Genomic DNA, 19,246 nt, shown 5'->3' with positions numbered 1-19,246 from the left:
ATCGAGCTAGGCTTTCAAAATATATCGATAAAAATCATAGACAACAACAAAAATCAACGAGTTTTTATCGAGCTAGGCATGCAAAACCTATAGAGATCGCGCTATACAAAATACCTTTTGAACAAAAATTTTGATACAACAAAATTACAACAATAACAAAAAATAGCATAAGAACAGACTGAGTCAGTTATGATATAAATGTGCCAAATAAAAACAAATGTATATAATTTTGAAGTTATAAATTATGATAACAGAGTCTGATTCTACATCCCATAAAGAACTGATCAAGAGCAAACATCTATCTGGCACAAGTTTGTAAATAGCATAAACGTTTGCACTTCATCAGTCCCATATATACTATACATACAAATATGAACTGTGTAAAAATATCACTTACTGCAGTGTACAATCCCTGAAGAAGCTGTCTCCAATTTAATAAATGCCGCTTCAATTTAATTTGCTGAGCTGCAGCCATTAATTCTCACATGCACCCCTCTGCTTCTCCATTAATTACTCCCTCCCCCTCTCACCTAACATCTTGCTCCGATCAGCTCAATCATTTAATGCTCCCGGACTGGATTCCGAATGTCACGTGTCATATATAATATTTTTTAACGACGATTGTATCGGTCCGGTGATAATAGTGCCTCGGGATCACCGCTCCGTAACCGAGACTCTGAGGATGAGGATAGGACTGTTCTTCTTTCTGATGATCTTATGAACATGGGGCTCGCGAAGGACTTTCGCCTTCGCGAGCTCCCGCAACCGTACCTTGACTCGGACATTGGGAAGCTTCCGCCAGAAAGACCTGAGACGCCTTTCTGGCGGAAGAACGGGGATTTCATTCCCCGATAGTACCTTAATGAAAACACGCGGTGTTTTGTTAAGGTACTAAATGGCGAAGGACGTTTAGTGCTCCAGAAGCCTCCACTTCTCCGGTACCGCCACGGAGAAGTCATGGCAGGCTCGTTTAGTAATCTCTCGGAACCTAAATTCCGTTCGAAACCGAAAGAATACGACCTCTTGAGCAGAAAATTACGCCGAATTAACCGGTCTTCTGATAAATCAACGGTGATTTCATCGGCAGTGGTGTCGTAATGAGGCGGAGTTTCGGTTAAGGTTTCTAGAATGGTGCTTTCGAGGATTATTTCGTCGAGGCTCGGCCGGATTCTCGACGCCATTACGGGGATAAAAGGCGAGCTCGGCCGGAAAATTCCGGTTCGGCAGAGCGGACAATTGGCGTGTGATCGGAGCCAAATGTCGATACAATCGACGTGAAATGTGTGGTTGCAAACGGGCAGCGTGCGTATGTATTCGCTTTCTTCGAATTCGAGCAAGCACACGGCGCATTCGTGTGAAATGCTCTTGCGAGTGTATATTGTGAGGGGGATTGTTTTGATCGTCGAGTCATCGAGGCCGTAAGGCGAGAAGATTTGGTAGTTTTCGATGTGATCGGAGATGTAGGGCGGGGATTCGGCGGCGATGTCGCCGGCGGAGGAGGGGTTGTATGAGGTGATGAGGCGGCGGCGGCGGCGGTAGCGGCGGAATTTGGCGCGGAGGTGGAGGAATTTTCGGAAGAGGAGGCGGGAGTAGGTGATGAGGAGGAAGGCGGTGGCGACGATGGCTACCATTGCGATTAGTGGTGGTGTGAATTTCACGGCTTGTGATGATGTGGCGGATTGTGATTGGATTTGTGAGGGGAAGGGGGAAGGAGATGGGGACGGAGCGGACAATATCGTACTAATGTCGGAGTTCCGAGTTTTTTGTGGACTGGGGGAAGGGGAGGGGGATGTTGGGAACATGTTTGAGGGGTTTAGAGGGGTTAGGACAAGGGAGGGGAGTGAGTTGAGTTTGTAATGAAATGGAAGTGAAGCTGAGTTGAGGCTTGAGACTTGAGAGATTGACATGTGATGTGTGAAGTAATGAAGTTTGACTTTTGGTCAGTGTGGGAGTTTGTAGTGGAGTGTACACGTGGAGGTCGGTGATTGGTTGGGGTCTGGTCAAATTGTGTGTATTAAGAAAGAACTGAGCTTGGGAGTTGGAGAGTGAGTTTGTTGTTTTAGTTGTGTTACTTGTGTTCATTACAGTAGTGATCTTAATTTGGGCTGATTGGTATGGTAGAAGAATCCGGCCCAGATATGTTTTCGGGGGCCCAAATTTATCTGTATTCCATGTCATAATATGTTCTTGCATGCACATAATCTTTAGTTTGAGTTTTGTGTGTCAGAATAAATGTTTGTGTAGAAGTCTGATAAAGAAGAAGATATGAAACAGCTTCGAATTTAGGGTTTCAGACATCATTCTGTCGTTGTAGATGATAATTCAGCCTTAATTGTTCGGTTAAGATTAATCTGTTTGCTATAATCGTGTGCTAGTAACCAGTAAGTAGATACTTGACAGTTGAACTGAGAAAATTTAGAAACTCGTCGCCTGATTAGGATGTGATGGCGTTTAATGCAGTTAAAGTTAAGCACCGGAGCATAACTGAAATAGTTTATTTGATTGAAGATTCTTGGTGTAGCAGGTTTTAGCTTAGGTAATTTATGTGTTCTGCTGCGTTTCTGGAGAACTTTGTCGGCTAACAATAATGCCCTCAATTTGGAAAATTAGGTCACGGTGTTCTGAATGTGATATGGCTGCTGGATTATAAATTGCAGTACTATGCTAGTGCTGACGAGCTTCAAAGATTGATTCGAGTTCTGGACCTCTGATCAGGTTTTCCCTGTTCCTGTGTTAGGTTCGCTACATATATATTTCACAGTTATGCTGAAACATGGAACTGACTATGATTCATGGAGGCTTTTGGTGTACCTAAAGGCTAAAAGAATTGAAAATTTATAATATGTAAGATTTTGGCATTTTGCTTCGGCATGAACTTGTTTAGTAACTCTTGCGTTTTTTGTCGTTGATTGATTAAAATGCAGATGTCTGTTTGGTATGCAGGTGTTCTTGCAAAGAAGCAGATGCCTGGAAAATGGAACCTGAATTCTAGTAATCTTTCCTTTTAGAATGTCATGCATGAAATCTATTTGCAGCTTTTGGATATTTCTGCAAATTTACTTAAATCCTTAAATCGAAAGTAAACTTAGTTTTCCAGACCTGCTATCTTAAATGATACATATAGTGTTTATGATCATCAATTTGGCTCCCTTCATAAGTGTTGTCTGAATTTTAAATACAATATATTGGTAATATTACATGCTCTTTCATCTAAACTGTCCATAGCCATGTCCGAGTGTTAAGTGTCCGACACGGATACTCGAGGCAAAATGAAGAGTCGGGGGTAACATAGCTTATCAATGACTAAGGAAGGCGTAAGAGTATATATGACAGCATGATCTAAACCCTAATTCATGAATAACTAGCTAAATTTTCAAATCTCAAGTAATTTGATGTCCGGAAATCATAGTTATGCTTCACATTAAATTTCGGAACCTGTTAACATATGTTAGGTTGCTGTTATATTTTCTTCTAGTGGTTCTTGAGCAGTTAAGCTCCACCAGATCTTCAATATTCCTCAACAGTAGCAAGTGAAAGCTGGAGCAAATGCACTGCTTGAAAAGCACTGGTTGTCATCTTCTCATTGTTCATCTTTCTTTGGTGTGTCATATTTGGTACTTTACCTTGAGCAATACAAAATATTGCCATTCACAAAGATGTAGCAACAACCACACACCTAAGAAATGCAACTTTAACTTTATGGTTGGGAGTATATATGCTAATCATAATGATTATAGGATTGAATTGTATGGGAGTCACACAAGCAGCCATTAGTGAATTATGAGATAATGCTTTGATGTGTAGGTTGATTAATTAATCTCTTGGGTTGCATCAATCAAACTCAGTTTATTGAGGGGCCCTTTTTGAATGGTGCATATCAACTGCCAAAATTGTAAGGAGCTTAAAGATGCTGAATGGAAGACTGTTATTTTAGGTCAATTTCATTTTTTTGAATTAACCAAATATGAAAAAATGAAATATATTCTAGTATTTCACTTAAGTAGCGTTAGTGAGATTTAGATGTACGCAGAACTTACCTTAATCCGTGAAGGAGAGAGGTTGAGTCCGTAAACACTCTAGTTTTCTCTTTTTCACAATATTCAGACTCATTCAGTCAATAACACTTTTAAACAAAAGCAAAGCAGTGACTATATATTTGGTCTTATATTGCTTGTTAAAAGTAAGGGAAGCCTACAAAGCCTGAGTTTGAACAAAGTAAAAGTGATCACAAGTTCTTTCTTCCCTGCCAAATATCTCCAGCAAAACAACTAGACTGTAGATATAAATCAAATACACTCTGTCTTCCGTTTTTCGTTTACATTCATTGCTCGCAGACACACAGACATTTATTATATTCTTGGTTGCTTGAAAATTTGTGAAATATTATGATCAGCTTGATGGATAGTTGCTTGAGTGATCAGAAGTCAAGAAAAAAGATGATCAGATAAGGATGTGCCAGTACAGAATAACAATCGAAAAACTCAGAATGGCCATGGATGAAGTACCAGGCTCTGTTGGAACCAGTGCTAGCTTAGCTTTGAGACTGGGCCAAACCATCTTCTCTTCTGCTTCTCTTCTCTTCATGTCCCTTGGTGTTCCATTCTACAGTTATACCTCTTTCTGGTAATTTTCATATCTTATCCTCGTAAAGTTTCTGTAGTTCTCTTATTTGCAATTCTGGTGACTGATACTGTGATCAATGTCGGATTATCTCCTACTCAAGTGCGTAGATGTCCATAGACCACAGGCTCCTATGCATCAAATTCCTGCAACTTTATGTGAATTCTGTACATGGCAGTTCTCTTCTGATCTAGTGCTCTTAAAGCTTTATGTGATAGAATTTTGCAGTCTTATCTTAGAGTTATCTTAGAGTATGTAATTTATTAAATCATTCCATACACATATCATCTGTAGAACTCAACACCTAGTTGTAGATACACATCTCCGCGGTTGAGAGGTATAAAGAAATTATCATTCCGGTGAAAAAGTTCAGCATGTCAGAATGTAGAACCCTTTTTATTACTCAATAACCTCTTAGGCATTGTCATAAACTTGAAGGGTTAGTGTTAAAAAACAAGAAAACGAGAGCTTTGATGTAAAAAGGTCTTACTACAATGCTCCTGCAACACGAGTATTGGTAATTTTGATATCACTTGATGATGGACAATCTTGCATTGCTGCAACAATTTCCTGTTGTCCATAGTACATTTTCTGAACACAAATCTTCTATACATTTTGCTCATTTCACAGCTTTTTGGTAACAATCATGGGATTGGTGATCCCGTGGAGTTTTACTTTGGCCCTGATTGATGGATACTCTGTCCTGGTTAAATGCCCTATACGTCGATCCGGAATGGCAATACTAGTGATGATCATTATAGGCGATACTGTAAGTTAAGTTACTCCCTGATCACAGACTTCTGATATTTTCTCAGCATAGGTCATATTCTAAAATTTGAAGTTTTAATTATTTTGACAGGTTTTGTCAATTCTCACGCTTGCTGGAGCCTGCTCAACAGCTAGCGTAGCTGATCTTCTGATGAAAGCAGATGCACCATATTGCCCTTCAAAAGTTTGCAGCAGATATCAGCTATCTGCTACCATGGCCTTCCTCTCGTGGTCCCTTTCGTTGGCTTCGTCTCTTTTCAATCTCTGGCTGCTTCCCCACATTTGACCTGCCATTGTTATGAGTGTACAGATTTAAGGATAGTATTACAATACATATTATAATTTATAGCCACCTTCATTAAATCTTGTATGTGTATAGATGTAGTTGAGATTTTGGTATTAGAAAGTACAAACTACCAAGTTTTGTTTCATAATCATGTCTTCTAGCAGAAGCATTCTTCTGTATACATATGACAAGAAAAGTTGCATCTGGTTGAATATAATAAATCAATTTATCTGTTCTCATCACGATTTGGCTAACATTGATCCTATAAGCAGCCGAGAGTATGGTAAGAAAGCTAAGAATAAGATTAGACTGGAAACCGAGTTTCACTTCTTCCTTTGATGCAGACACAATGTCGCGAGAACACCTCAAACTTCTGCACTTAAATAGTATTCTGCATCAATTTTTTCGAGCCTGAGAATATGACAGTGGATATAAACACTGTTTTTTCGGATAATTTGATAACACTGTTTATAAAAGTACAGTACTGAGATAAAGCCAAGTGGGGAGAAAAAGGAAGCAGAATATGGTGCCATATTCATTATTCACTTTTCTTTAATTTCCCATCTTGCAAATACACAGCATCAAATGACTGGATGTTAACAGGCATTACACTGCTTGTTAACATTCACTCTTTTTGTTATTCCTTATGTTCCTGTACACAATTGTACTCATACAAGACAAATTAAGAGCAAAGAAGATGATCAACTTTTGGTGAACACATGTCTGTGTAAGATTTTCGCTTTCTTTTTCCAGTAAAGAAAAGGTACGTACTGGCATTATTAGCAGGACGTCGGCCTAGGGCCAAACTCAAATGAGGACCGGAGAACCATACGTTCTGCACTTTTGTTCAAGTGCAGAACATTTGGTTCTCAGGGTTCTACAGAACATTTTTCACGGTAAAAAGGTGCTCAACTTGTGAGTAACCTGAAATCAAACCAGTGTGCGAGATGAACCGGTGATACTAACCTCTGAAAAACATTTTTCTGCAAATTGCAGCCCTACTTTCTGGCGAAAACTGAGCAATCGATATTTTAAGACCAGCATGTCTATCTAAATGGACGATTGTGATGCCTTTTGCATTCTATATCAACATCCTTCAGATAGAATCATAAAAGTGCCCTACTTGATGAATTAGCTACCTATCTTCACAACTATCTCAAGTCCCAACTTGGGAGTCAATTCATGCTTGAAATTTGTCCTAATGTTCATAATTAGTCCCTAATGCGCGAATCTGATCTACAAACACAAGCATAAGCACATTCCTGATAGTCCTTAATGCAGGTTTGTCCGTGATCTTAAGCGTATGACAATAACAGTACACATTTTGGATTAGTTGTTCTACTAGAACTCAAAAAATAGAATATATTCTCAGGGGAGGAGGCATGGAACCAAGAAAGATGCCTTGTGTCTGTTCTTCCCCATGTCTCATGACTCCCTATCTTGACTCATTCTTGCTATGCTTCAACAATACGGCATTTCTCTATCCTTCAAATCAATATTCTAAAGTTCTATCAATCATGTAAATGGTTATAAATACAGAGATAAGCAATGTGTATGTGCATATGTGTGTGTTTTCGAGCTCAGAAGCCATGAAGTACACGAAAGAGTTCATATCACACTTCAGCCATCCTCAGCACAAGCTTAAATTCGAGTACACAGAAACACCATTCAAATGTGATGGCTGCAAAGAAGCTGGGATCGGATCAAAATACACGTGCAAGATTTGTGACTATGATCTGCACATGCATTGTGCAATCCCGACATCCCCATCAATATTTCACCCGTTCTACAGGAAATGTTCGTTTGAGTTCTTAGCACGTCCACCAGGCACCAAAGCACGCTACTGCAATGCTTGCAGAAAGGACGTGACAGGGTTTGTTTACCACTGCCACTCATGTGGATATGATCTCCATCCGTGTTGTGCAAAGCTCCCTACCATGCTCGATGATGGAGAAATGAAGTTGTTTTTGTATAGGAAGGTAAGGTCAACTTGTCACAAGTGTGGTCGAAAAGGGAGGAGGAGCTGGAGTTACAGGTCTGAATGTAAGAAATATAATCTGCATGTTGCTTGCGTGAAGGAGATGTTGGTCGAAACATGGCATGAGATATATTTTGGGGGGAGGCTGAATTCTTATGGCTTGAGAAATGGGATTCCTAGTTTGAAGGGGACACTGATGCAAAATCAACATAGGAGAAGTAAAACCAAAGTGAGGAAATGTTGCGAAATTGGGGCTTTGGCTCTGCAATTTGTTATATCAGCAGTTCTGGGAGATCCTACAACTCTGATAGTTGGAGTTGTGGGCTCCTTGATGTCAAAATAACTCAAATCTATCTGAAGTTTTAGTTCAGAACTAGTCTAGAACTTGATGGTGTTTAAGGTAGCAGCTTGTGAAAAATAAAAGTTGATGAACCAATTGCATGTTATCTATATATAATCAAACTTGTGTGTGTGTGTGTGTGTGTGTGTGTTTTATATCTCCTGTCAGTTTCTTATTTTCACTCTTACATAATCTACATTGATAAAACCTCAGGAAAGATGTTGTGACAAACCCGCAAAAAGCACTTCATTTAATCTCAAAGCAAGTGAAATGTCAATCAGAGATCCAAACAAAGAGAATAATTTAATATAGCAAAACAATATCAGGATTATAATTCTACAACTAGATCATTAACTTGAATACGTAGTCTTAGACTCTAAGCTTTAAGTTATCTTGATCACACCATGAAGAAAAGATACGGCATGTACAAAGGGGAGGGCTCAAGTACCATCTTATCCACACCCATAATTTACATTGGGTGTCATATCAACCGACTTGAATGGAACTTCAACTCTTTCTTTGACAAGGCATCGAGCTTCACCATCTTCGACCACCAGGACTTTTCCTGGAGGGCACTGAATCCATGGTCTCTTTCCTTCAGTCTCTTGGCTTTGAAATATCCCTGAAACTTTGAATTGAGCATCCCTTTTTCTGAGCTTAGGGTCAAAACCAGCCAAACTTAGGAACCCTACTACACTCACTACAGTAAGTACTGTCTTGGTTGCCACGTTGATGAAAAGTCTAAATGGGCTCTTAGATTCAGTTTGCCCTTTATATGTTTTAGAATCTTGGGGACTTGCCCCCAAATTATTTGATGGGTCACCATTTGTGAACCCATTTTGAGGATGAGTAAATGTGGAAGGCAAGTGTGCAAGAAAGCCATTTTCAGAAGCTAGGGAACGAGATGGTCGGCTTGGATATGGAGGAAGAAGAAGATCATTGTTGTCTTCTACTGTTTCACTGGCAAAAGCAGTAGCCTCCTTTAAGACTTCCAAGTCCTCACCTCTGTAATCCTTCAACTTCTTGAGCAACTTTTGGCGGCTGTAATCAATTTCTGCCAATGCTGTTTCCCTTTCATAATGTTGCTGCTGTTGTAGTGCCTGGCCATCAAAAGTTAATTATGAAGAGACTTATAGTGATTAGCGAAACATATGAAGAGGAATACAAAGCATATCCATGCCGCCATAAGTTTTTCTCAGTTCTGTAACTTCTGTTGTACTTTGAGTTAAAACTGATACCGATATACAGTAAACTCTGGTACAATGTCAAGAAATTTATAACAGAGCTCTATCGTGTAATATTGAAGAGAATTTACAGGAAGTTTCGACACCCAAATTTGAACTCATATAACAGGGCAGGACTTATTATACTTCACAAGTCACAACAGTAAAAACTGGTGCATCAGCAAACGACTCTCAATCTATAAGAGTACCTAACCATTACTTAGCCGCTTCACTGTATAATTGGTTAAGGGTGGACACACCAACAAGACTTCGAACCCAGTTCTCTTGTATGGCAATCATTCAATAACAAATAAGAAGTTTATTGAGTGCTGAAAGTCAAGAGACAATTAAAACAGACAAGTATTCTAGCAAAATGTTGCACAAGGACCTGAGGAAGAAACAAAAAATACTTCTAGAGTAAAAATTGTGGAGTGAATTGAGTCGCCGCATCTTTATTCAAGATTTCTAACTTAAGCAGCCCTTTTGGATCTTTAGACGGGAAGACTAACTCCCGAGTAAGAGGAAGGAAAGGCTTCTACATACAAACACAATATTTTCCATATAACCCATATCAGTTGTGTGGACATGCAACTCAGTGGGTTCGGTTGTTCATTGTTTAAGAACAATTATTCCTATTCTATATATAATCATCAGACTGAGAGAAGAAGGGTCTTAAATAATTAAATTAAAATCATTAAATCTATGACATACCTCTCATTTGAACATGGTGGACGATAATAAGCAACTTATAACTTGTGCTAATACAGAATAATCTCAATGAGCTGGTTAAAATGATAAAAGTGAAAGGTTACTTTCGGTTTATGGTTCTTTCTAGATACTGGCTAGGCATTCAGACACTCCTATATTTATCTATCTCAAATCCTTAAACACAAGTCTCCAAAGCTTAAGATTTATTTCGAGACTACATAACACAACTTTAAACTTCAATAATTCATTTTGACCAATTTAAATGAAAACAGCACTTTAATTTTTCATATTTGACCTTATACATTAAACAACAAAACCTTAAGGCCATGGAGAGTCTCAATTCCATTGTTTGCCATTCGAGAGGTTGACAATATATACCAAAAATTACTTTGCTCGTTGTCAAGTAGAGCTTGACCATAACATACCAATCTATCTATCTATTAATAATAGCATGTTTATAACTAACACAACTGAAATCTACTTAGCTATTTCAGCCATTTTAAAGAATTCAACAAAAGGGTTCTCATAAAAATCAAGAAATTATTTCTTGGATTAAATTATCAAGAATCCAACAAAAGGGTTGTCATAAAAATCAAAGCATTAACTTCTGAAATGAAAATATCAAGAATTCAACAAAAGGGTTATCCTAAAAATCAAAACTTTAAATTCTTGAAGTAAAACAAGAACCTGCAAAGAAGAAAGCTGGGCTTCAAGGGACTCAAATGCATCTTGAATATTACAAAGATCCTCATCTACAGCTTCATTGTCCACCATATCAGACCCAGAAAAATGGGTTTTTTCTGCACCATCTTCCTCAGTAATCCCATTGATTTGGGCTGATTTTTTTAGAATATAAGAACCAATCTTGGACCTCAATTCAGAAGCCCTAGCAAGAACCAAACCAATACCATCAACATCCATTTCAATTCTGTGCAAAAACAAAAGGGAGAAGAAGAGAAAAGAAGCAGCTTAGAAGCGCCAAAAAGAGGCTAGGCTAATGAGGTTTGCAAGGGTGTTGAGCAGTGTAGAGTGTAGACACACAATATATATTTTTTATTATTTTATTTTATTTTTAGTATATGTACTACTCAGTATTTAAGTGATTGTGGTTTGATGATATTTTGTTGAGCAGATAGATGACTATGTTCTTTTATTATATGCTGCCAAAATTTCTATCCAATCACTTTCTTCCGTTTCGATTTCATTTCTTTTTGAATTTGTCTCCTTCTATTTTCGTTTTATTGAAACAATATTCCTCCTTCACTTTTACATTTCTTTACGATTTTTTACATTATTTAATATCTATTTACGTTACTTGACACACATTTTAAAATTTTATAAAATATAAATTTATATAATTTTTAAAAAAATTATTTTTGTATATAAACTCTGTTATAAAAGTAAGTCATTAATCATGATCAATCACTATTTACAACACTGATATAAGTATTAAAATATTAAATTATATCGGAGAAAATTTAAAATAACTTGTTAAATATTACCTCTGTTTTCAAATATTTGACGTTTGATTTTTGTGCACATATTTTTAAGTGCATTGCCCGTATAGTTAGAGTTAATGTTTTTAAAATTTTCTTTTTGTGAATTCAAGTATGAATTTTAATATTTTCGAGTGACAAGAAGGAAGTTTTGACATTTTTATAAATTTGAGTTGGCTCAATTTGTATATGCTGATATTAGGTGGTTACTCAACTTTATAGACAAAATTCAAATTCGAGTTTTTATCATTATTGAATTAAATTTGAATGAATTTTTATTACGAAAAAATGTTTCTCATTAGATATTCGACGTATCCACATCTGTTTTTTCCTAATTAGAATTCGAGTAACTACAACTACTAGCTATACAAGACTCACCTACAAGGTCCTATACTATCTAGGGAATGCTCAACAATTATCAGAAGAGAGTTGGCACTCGGTTATAACTCTGCACTTGTGTATAGAAAAGCACCAACCTGGTTACTGTTCAGATGATTTCTGCAGGAGAATTTAGATCAAGGAGGCCACCCTCTCGGAATCACCCTGTTCTAGACCGCTTTCAAGAAAAGCAGCCAATATGATCTAAACTCCTGCCGAGAATCCAATATGATCTAAACTCCAAGAACCAAATGACTGATACGATTCCATTGGACATCCATCCTACAGAATTTCAATTTTTTTCAAGAACAAATAATAACCACCAAGGCACATAGGAAAGTTCACTATGACTATACATCCTTTCAAAAAGAAAACACGCAAATATTAATATGACAACAATGCGCAAGGTACGCCAAAAACACAAGTAACATGAAGGGCCATCTAAAATATGGTCAATTGCGGGCTGCAATAAAGAAAAGGTCAACTAGCAAGTTAAGTGGGAAAGGACACTAAACCTTTTCAAATTGAGACGTCAGAACTGAAACATAAATTATAAGGACCACCCACATTACATAATAAGTTTTCTATGATATATTAGCTTTAGAAATATAGATAATTGTAAGTTGTAAACCGTTAAACTTTCTCCGTAAATGCTATTGAGGATCTAAGAGTGGGTAAAACGAAAAGCATTTGGCTTGTTTAGCTAACAAAACCAAGTCACGTGGGACCAGAATCCTTAGGGGGACTAAGAATCCAACAAGTTCAGAGTTCAGACCACTTTACCACCTCTGATCATTATCTAGTTTATGTTAATCGTCCTGTACTGGCTTCAGCATTGCAACATAGTTCCGCTGCCTTTTCAATGCCTTCTGAGTTGTAAGGAGCAATACATTGAGTTCGATACTTGAGAGAACCCAATAAATCATATTCGATGCATTCATACCTGCAAGTAAGTAGTTAGTGACCACGTAGATATTATTGGTATTTTTAGAGTTCTAGGGAAGCTGTACTCACATTTTTTTGCACAAGTTGTCAGTAATCACACAAAGATTAAGGATTTGCATCCTAGTGTCCATAAGTTGTTCTTCAAGAAACTCGTGGAATGGCTCTTCAAGAAACTTCGATAAACTCTCAACATTTCCCTCGAGCTGCTGTTGCTGGTCTTCAAATAAAAGCTGTTTTCTTTCTCGTTCCTTTGGAGTCATCTCGTCCTTAAAAAGGTAGTCCCCAAACATATAAAATGCAAAGGGGTACGAGTATGTAAGAGCACGCCTTGATCTAAATAGTCTGGAAACACCATTTCTGACCCAATCAAAATCTCTTAGATTCGAATATTTGTTTTCCAAATCCTCAATTTTCTCCGTGATGGTCTCCCGCAGTTCAGATTCCATCTTAAAAGAATCTTTATGAGCTTTGAAACGATTCAGATAGTGCATATATCTATAGAGGTCCCGCTTTGCACGTTCAGAATTCTTACTGCTATCTTCTTTATAACGACCGCAACTGTGTCCACTAATTGTTGTCCAAGTATGATCCCTACCAGTTGCTCCACCACACAACCAACTATTTACATAAAAATAAAGTCAGAAGCTAGAATTTCACGGGAATGATGTAAACAGGTGTTATGCAAATTCGAAAAGAAAGGAACTTGTGAAAAGTAGATTTATTAAGGAATCATAATACAGCCGCTAGAATTTCACGGGAATGATGTAAACAGGTGATATGTAAATTCTCGTCTTTTACAGAGATGCAGATGTTAACATATATGAACTTGTGGAATGACAATAGACATGCAAAATTATGGCCTCCCCCAAAAGTTGTAAGGAGAAACATTGTACAATTACATGTTTTGAGCCCATAGAATGAACTCCCCAAAACTCTATTCTGGTCAATTAACTTGTTTCACTTTTCAGCAACATAAATACGAAAAAATGTGGCCTATTAAGCAGCCAGCCAAAAGTTGATGCACAGTGGTTAAAATAATATTAAAACTAATCAAATCCTCTAGGTCACAGCTTCGACGCTTAGAAACAGCTCCTTGCGGAAAAATAATAATAATAAAAAGGCTACATAGATCAGAACGAGAGAGCTAATATAAGTGAATAAATTACTTTTTTAAGTTATCTTCTTCGTTTCGCTAGCTGGTACAATCAAATCTCTGAAGCATATACCATTGATAGAATATATTTTTATATATGTTTTATAAACTTTTATTTCCATATGTGATTGTTTTTTCATTGAACTGGATTTTTATTTAGCACTCCCTCCGTCCCTCTAGATTCTATAAGTTCACTATTTGGCACGCTTTTTAATACTTCTATAAAATATAAAATATAGTTCTGTAATTTATTTTTAAGATTTTCTTTTTTCTGAATAAAAATTTAACTATTAAATTTTTATTCAGAAAAAAAATCGAAAAATAAGTTATAGAACTATACTTTAGAGAAGCATTAAAGTGCATGCCGCTCCCCCTGCGTATACAACTCAGGGGGACGGAAGGAGTAGATTTTAATGTTTTATTGCAGGAAATAAAGAATTCCTAAGTTGAGAAGGATTTGAGGAAAAATAGCTACTTTAAAGCAAAATTAGATGGAAAATCGGATATATTTGGCTATACACAATTTCTACGTTGTTTGGGCCATATCTTGAGTTCCAGAATTCTCTTTAATTCAGAGGTGATCCAATAAGCAAAATCCAACTAAAAAAGCCCGTAAACTTAATAGCAAATACAGCTACGAATTTTGAGGAAGAATTCTACTCGATATTGAAGTTTTATTTGTATATATTAATATTAAATAAAACATTAAAAATACTTTTATTATGAGAGATAGGACCATATTTTTGGTTGTTTGGCCAAACTTATTTTTTCTGGCTTATTTCTAGAGAAAAGTACATATAACTCTACTTTTTTCTAAAATAAGCGCTTATTTTTTTGCTAAATAACGAATATAAAACACCTTAACATTTTATATCTAAAAAAATATTAAAATATACATTTTTCAAAAAAAAAAAACAAGCCCTTAAATTATAAAAAAAGTTGCCACCAAACAGGGCCTTTATTATCATTGTATACAATTAGATTAAAAATGCTATTAGGGTTAGAGAGGATAGAAAGAGGCTATGAGAGAGAACATGGATACTTCTCTTATGAGAGCATTGAAGGTCAAAGGATTTCTTCTCTAGTTTTCTTTATTCTTAGTAGTTTAATACCATTACCAATTATAACCTTAACCGAACATAGAAATGCTTTATATTTTCTATTTTAGGATGTCTCTGTCAATTGTTTACATTTTTAAATTTTTGAGAAGTAGTAAAATTTTAACAATTAACAAATTGATTAGACCGACTACTTCCCTCAACTTTACTAATTTACTAGAATTTAATGTTAAATATTGATGATCCTATCATTTTACCCACTTTTCTTCCTTCTATAACTTCCGTGTCCAAACTAAGTGTAAAGGAATGGGTAGGCTGGAGGGAGTAGAAAACTGCAGATACGGTTAGAGCACTAAAATCTCCAAATTTGAGCAGCTACCAAAAAGTTATAGCACAATACTATCACTTCAATCTATATACTGGTGCAAGTGTGCAATTGCAAAAACAAGCCAATAGCAGGAGATAGAAAGTAGTACCAAAAATATTGCCCACAAACACAACGCACAAGGTTGCAGCCACCATTTTTCTCCACAGGTTTGTGACACTTGGGACAAGCTTTAGTATTATCAGAAATCCAAGTAACTGTTTCTGATTCCAACTGACATTTTTTGCTCCAAAGCTCCCACATTAAACATGAACAAGGGGAGTGGGCTTCGGATAAGCAACTGAAGCAGAATTGTAAGCCACAAGAACATTCTACTTCGCAAAATTCATCGTCCTCGGTGCGTATAGCATTTCCACAATGTGGGACACTTGGGCACCATTTAACCATTTTATTGTCCTCAATATATGACTCGAGAAGATATCGCTCGAATTTCTCAGCCAAAGCAGGGTGCCTTTTACTAACCAGTTGTCTGATGACAGCTTCATCGCAAATGGCAAAGCATTTTTCAGCCATGCACTTTATACGCTTACTCTGCCCGTCATTAATCTGAACAATGAAATGGCCTGTCCAGCCTGAAAAGAAAGATGCGCAGCATGAGAGTACCGCTACCACATAAAAGTGTAACAGGTTCCAGAATTTTAAACCTAAGCATAAAAGACTAAAAAAGGACCATCATAGCAGATACTCTTAACTGTAGGCTGCCTAGTATAGCTGTGATTCTAAAGGCTAAACTTGTCAGAAGAAACCACAGTTTGAACTCCAGATCTTCACAGGACTGATGGTCTTATAGACCAATGAATCTCACAAGGAAGGTATGTTCACAACTGCTCCACAGGGGGGCTGGGGCATGAAGAGGAGAAGCACTCAATTGATATATGTTATATACATCTACATCAGGCTAAAGCTTTCCAAGAAACAGTGCCAATAATGACGGTGTAGTTAATTTTCAGGATTTGATGATTTCTTTTACTGTAAATGACCTAGGGATTTAATGAATTCTTTTTCTGTAACTCTCCCAGAAGAATTTTCTTTTTTAAGTTTTAAATAGAAAGGATGCAGAATCAAGTCTTTGAACTAAAGACTCTGTTAGGAAAATAGTCACTCTTGCTATCTGTGTCACTGGGTCATGGAAGGTAAAGGACATCAACAAGGGAAGAGTAGAAGAATTTTCACTGTTATAAATAAGGTGCTGGATTCACACCATCAATGATATACCAATTCAGAAAAGAAAAGTATTAAATGATAAAGACTGCCTAGTCATGTTGTGGACTATTTTGTCAAGAAAAAAAAATCATAAAGGAAATAGTGCTCACAATCGTTGCAAAAGCTGTGGCCACAGTCCATTTTTGTTACCTCTCTTCCAGGCACATCTTCCAAGCAAACAGTGCACATAACTGTAGATGAACACACCAGAGAACCAACAACATGGTTCTCATCCAAAGGTACACCTGCCTGAGAAAACAAATAATCTCTGTCCCTATCAACAAGAATTGCAGTCAACTTTACTACATCCCAGCGATAATGAATAAGCAAAGTGCGAGCATGTTGTTCTCTTAAGGATAGCAATTCCATCACTTGACGTACGTCTTCTTTCTACACAAACACCGATGCATATAAAATCCAAAACAAGGGCCAAAAGAACCTTGTTAAGCACAAGAACAGTGAGAAAGAAGGAGAAAAGTAACTGTGTAATTTGTTCTTACCTGTGCTGCCAGAAGGGACTCTTTTGTGATAACCTGCAAAAGATTTTCTAGAAGTTATGTTTAATTCTTTAAAGAACTTTAGAAGCAGCAATATGATGGTTTAAGTTAGTAGATTAAACAACAATATACTAAGTTAGCATTTAACTGAACTGGCATGCACCATAACCCAAGAACTAAATCAAAGCAACCCATCTTACCTCAAAGGTCTCTTAATTATGCTCGACTTTCGACTCTTAAAATTTAAAAGCCATTCTTCCCCGCCTAAATTTTGTTAATTAAAATGCCTAAACAATGAGACCATGCTTGAACCCCAACACAACATATAAGAAACAATTATTTGCCATGGAATCGCAAAACCATGTCATCGCAACAACCTCAATATAACATTACCTTCAAGTACCAAAATCAAACAAATTCATTAATTTAAAGCACAAGAAAACACATTAAATTACACAACCTACCTCCTAAACTCAAACCAAGATCCACATTATACGCGTAAACAAGAAACAAAACACTAACTAAACCCCCCAAAAAGGAGATCATTCAACAAACCACAAATTGCAGTAAAATTCATACAACATGCAATTACAACCACCCATCACCTCAACATTCCATAATCGACAAATTCAAACAATCCAAACAATTTTCATCAATCAAAGCACAAGAAACACCTTAAACTACGACCGCCTACTCCCTAAACTCAAGCCAACATCCACATTACACCCTTTAACAAAAACAAAACACTACCTAAACCCCGCAAAAAGCAATCATTCAAAACCCAATAAATCGCCGTAAATCACACCAAATCCCAAATTTAACACAACCCATCACCCCAATTCCTCCAACCACAAACCCCACCAAAACCAAACCACTGTTCACACAATCATCAAGAAAATTTAGAAACCAATGTAATAAAAATCACAACTTCATTAAAACCAATGTGCTAAAAACATAAAAGACCTTAGTAGAAGGGCGTTTAGGCAAGATCATCTGAGACTCAGCCTCCAAATCACCATAATTCTCATCAACTGAGTCCTGTTCATAATCAGAGTAGCAGTAATCTTCTATGCTCGTGCATTCTTCACCCATCTTTGTTTTCACACAGTTGGGTGTGTTTTTGTGGGTTTTATTGTGTTTTTGTGTGTGTTAATAAAAGTGATCAGAGTTAATGGGAGTGCCGGGATGGGAAAGGAAAGGCAGAGGGGGTGGAAAATTGGGGTTTTACGTTTACCCCTTAGCATCTTATAGTTTGAGAAAGGTTTTATTAGATTGGGATTTTAAAGCATTTTTTTGCATTCATAAAATTTCAGGATATACGATTGGGATTGTTTGAAATATCTTAAAATCTTGAGGTATTTAATTGGGACTCTAAATTAAGCTACAAAATCTAGTGGTATTCAATTGGAATTTCAAATAATGCTTTAAAATCTGATGGTATTCAAATGCTGATAGATTTTATTGCATTTCGCAAAATGATGGATTTTGCAGCATTTTTCAGTGTATTTTAAGTTTTTTGAAATCCCACCAAAATCAATCGAATTTTGAACACTGTACTTAAATCCTATCAACTCTGCGACATTTTATCAAGAATCCGCACAAATCAAAATCTCATACAATCCATTAAAATCCATAAATTAAAAATAATCCATTAAAATCCCAATCGAATACATCCCGTGAGTGTTTCCCGATATTTAATCATTTTAATTAAAAATTAATATTAGGAAATTGCTTTTAAATTATTTTTTTATTTAAAATATTATTTTGTTAATATTTCTACGAATATAGTGTCAAGATATTAAAATAATCATCAACCATCAATAATAAATAATAAATAAAATATATATATATATATATATATATTTATATAAACGAGAAGCGCGTCTAGATTGAGAGAGGTCCGTTCTATTTTTCTGATTTTCTTGAATTTTTAGATGAAAATAATCAAAAATAAAAATACTTTTTTTAATTTCGGATATGTTAGAAGCAAGTTTCAGAATTATCTTTTTCAAAATATCAAAAATGAAATCTATCTACCTTTTTTAATATCAAAATTATTGGAAGAAAATTTCAAATTATGATTTTAATTTTAAAAATATCAAAAATAAAAATTAATCTTTTTAGTTTCGGATATATTTGAACAAAGTTTCAAAACTACCTTTTTCAATATATCAAAAATAAAAACTACCTACCTTAATAAATATCAAA

General features: G+C 36.3%; 5 protein-coding genes across 6 annotated transcripts; 2 read left to right on the top strand and 3 right to left on the bottom strand.

The window, feature by feature from the left end:
• Positions 1 to 195: 195 nt before the first annotated feature.
• On the bottom strand, positions 196 to 2,024 carry LOC108203146 (RING-H2 finger protein ATL65). The gene has a single exon (XM_017371907.2). It carries the CDS (start codon positions 1,905 to 1,907, stop codon positions 612 to 614), a length of 1,296 nt encoding a protein of 431 aa, XP_017227396.1. The 5' UTR covers positions 1,908 to 2,024; the 3' UTR covers positions 196 to 611.
• Positions 2,025 to 3,312: 1,288 nt separating this feature from the next.
• On the top strand, positions 3,313 to 5,916 carry LOC108203148 (CASP-like protein 5C1). The gene is made up of 3 exons (XM_017371908.2): positions 3,313 to 4,623; positions 5,251 to 5,389; positions 5,480 to 5,916. The coding sequence occupies exons 1-3, from the start codon at positions 4,451 to 4,453 to the stop codon at positions 5,672 to 5,674; spliced, it is 507 nt and encodes a 168-aa protein (XP_017227397.1). The 5' UTR covers positions 3,313 to 4,450; the 3' UTR covers positions 5,675 to 5,916.
• Positions 5,917 to 7,046: 1,130 nt separating this feature from the next.
• Positions 7,047 to 8,028, top strand: LOC108202042 (protein VACUOLELESS GAMETOPHYTES). Its single transcript, XM_017370410.2, has one exon. It carries the CDS (start codon positions 7,198 to 7,200, stop codon positions 7,993 to 7,995), a length of 798 nt encoding a protein of 265 aa, XP_017225899.1. The 5' UTR covers positions 7,047 to 7,197; the 3' UTR covers positions 7,996 to 8,028.
• A 248-nt stretch (positions 8,029 to 8,276) lies between these two features.
• LOC108200624 (plastid division protein PDV2) lies at positions 8,277 to 10,955 on the bottom strand. The gene is made up of 2 exons (XM_017368842.2): positions 10,611 to 10,955; positions 8,277 to 9,092 (listed from the first exon to the last, which is right to left on the bottom strand). The coding sequence occupies exons 1-2, from the start codon at positions 10,842 to 10,844 to the stop codon at positions 8,445 to 8,447; spliced, it is 882 nt and encodes a 293-aa protein (XP_017224331.1). The 5' UTR covers positions 10,845 to 10,955; the 3' UTR covers positions 8,277 to 8,444.
• A 1,412-nt stretch (positions 10,956 to 12,367) lies between these two features.
• LOC108200487 (probable E3 ubiquitin-protein ligase ARI1) lies at positions 12,368 to 18,271 on the bottom strand. 2 transcript variants are annotated; one of them, XM_017368660.2, is made up of 6 exons: positions 18,002 to 18,271; positions 17,042 to 17,074; positions 16,652 to 16,931; positions 15,430 to 15,910; positions 12,812 to 13,360; positions 12,368 to 12,740 (listed from the first exon to the last, which is right to left on the bottom strand). In XM_017368660.2, the coding sequence occupies exons 1-6, from the start codon at positions 18,128 to 18,130 to the stop codon at positions 12,602 to 12,604; spliced, it is 1,611 nt and encodes a 536-aa protein (XP_017224149.1). In that variant the 5' UTR covers positions 18,131 to 18,271; the 3' UTR covers positions 12,368 to 12,601. The 2 variants fall into 2 exon arrangements, with proteins under 2 accessions (XP_017224149.1, XP_063940930.1); XM_064084860.1 differs by lacking the exons at positions 17,042 to 17,074; positions 18,002 to 18,271 and having other exon boundaries at positions 16,692 to 16,831.
• Positions 18,272 to 19,246: the final 975 nt, after the last annotated feature.

The sequence above is a fragment of the Daucus carota genome, chromosome 9 (assembly GCF_001625215.2).
Source record: "Daucus carota subsp. sativus chromosome 9, DH1 v3.0, whole genome shotgun sequence".
NCBI lineage: Eukaryota > Viridiplantae > Streptophyta > Magnoliopsida > Apiales > Apiaceae > Daucus > Daucus carota.
This window is presented reverse-complemented; position numbering and strand designations above follow the sequence as displayed.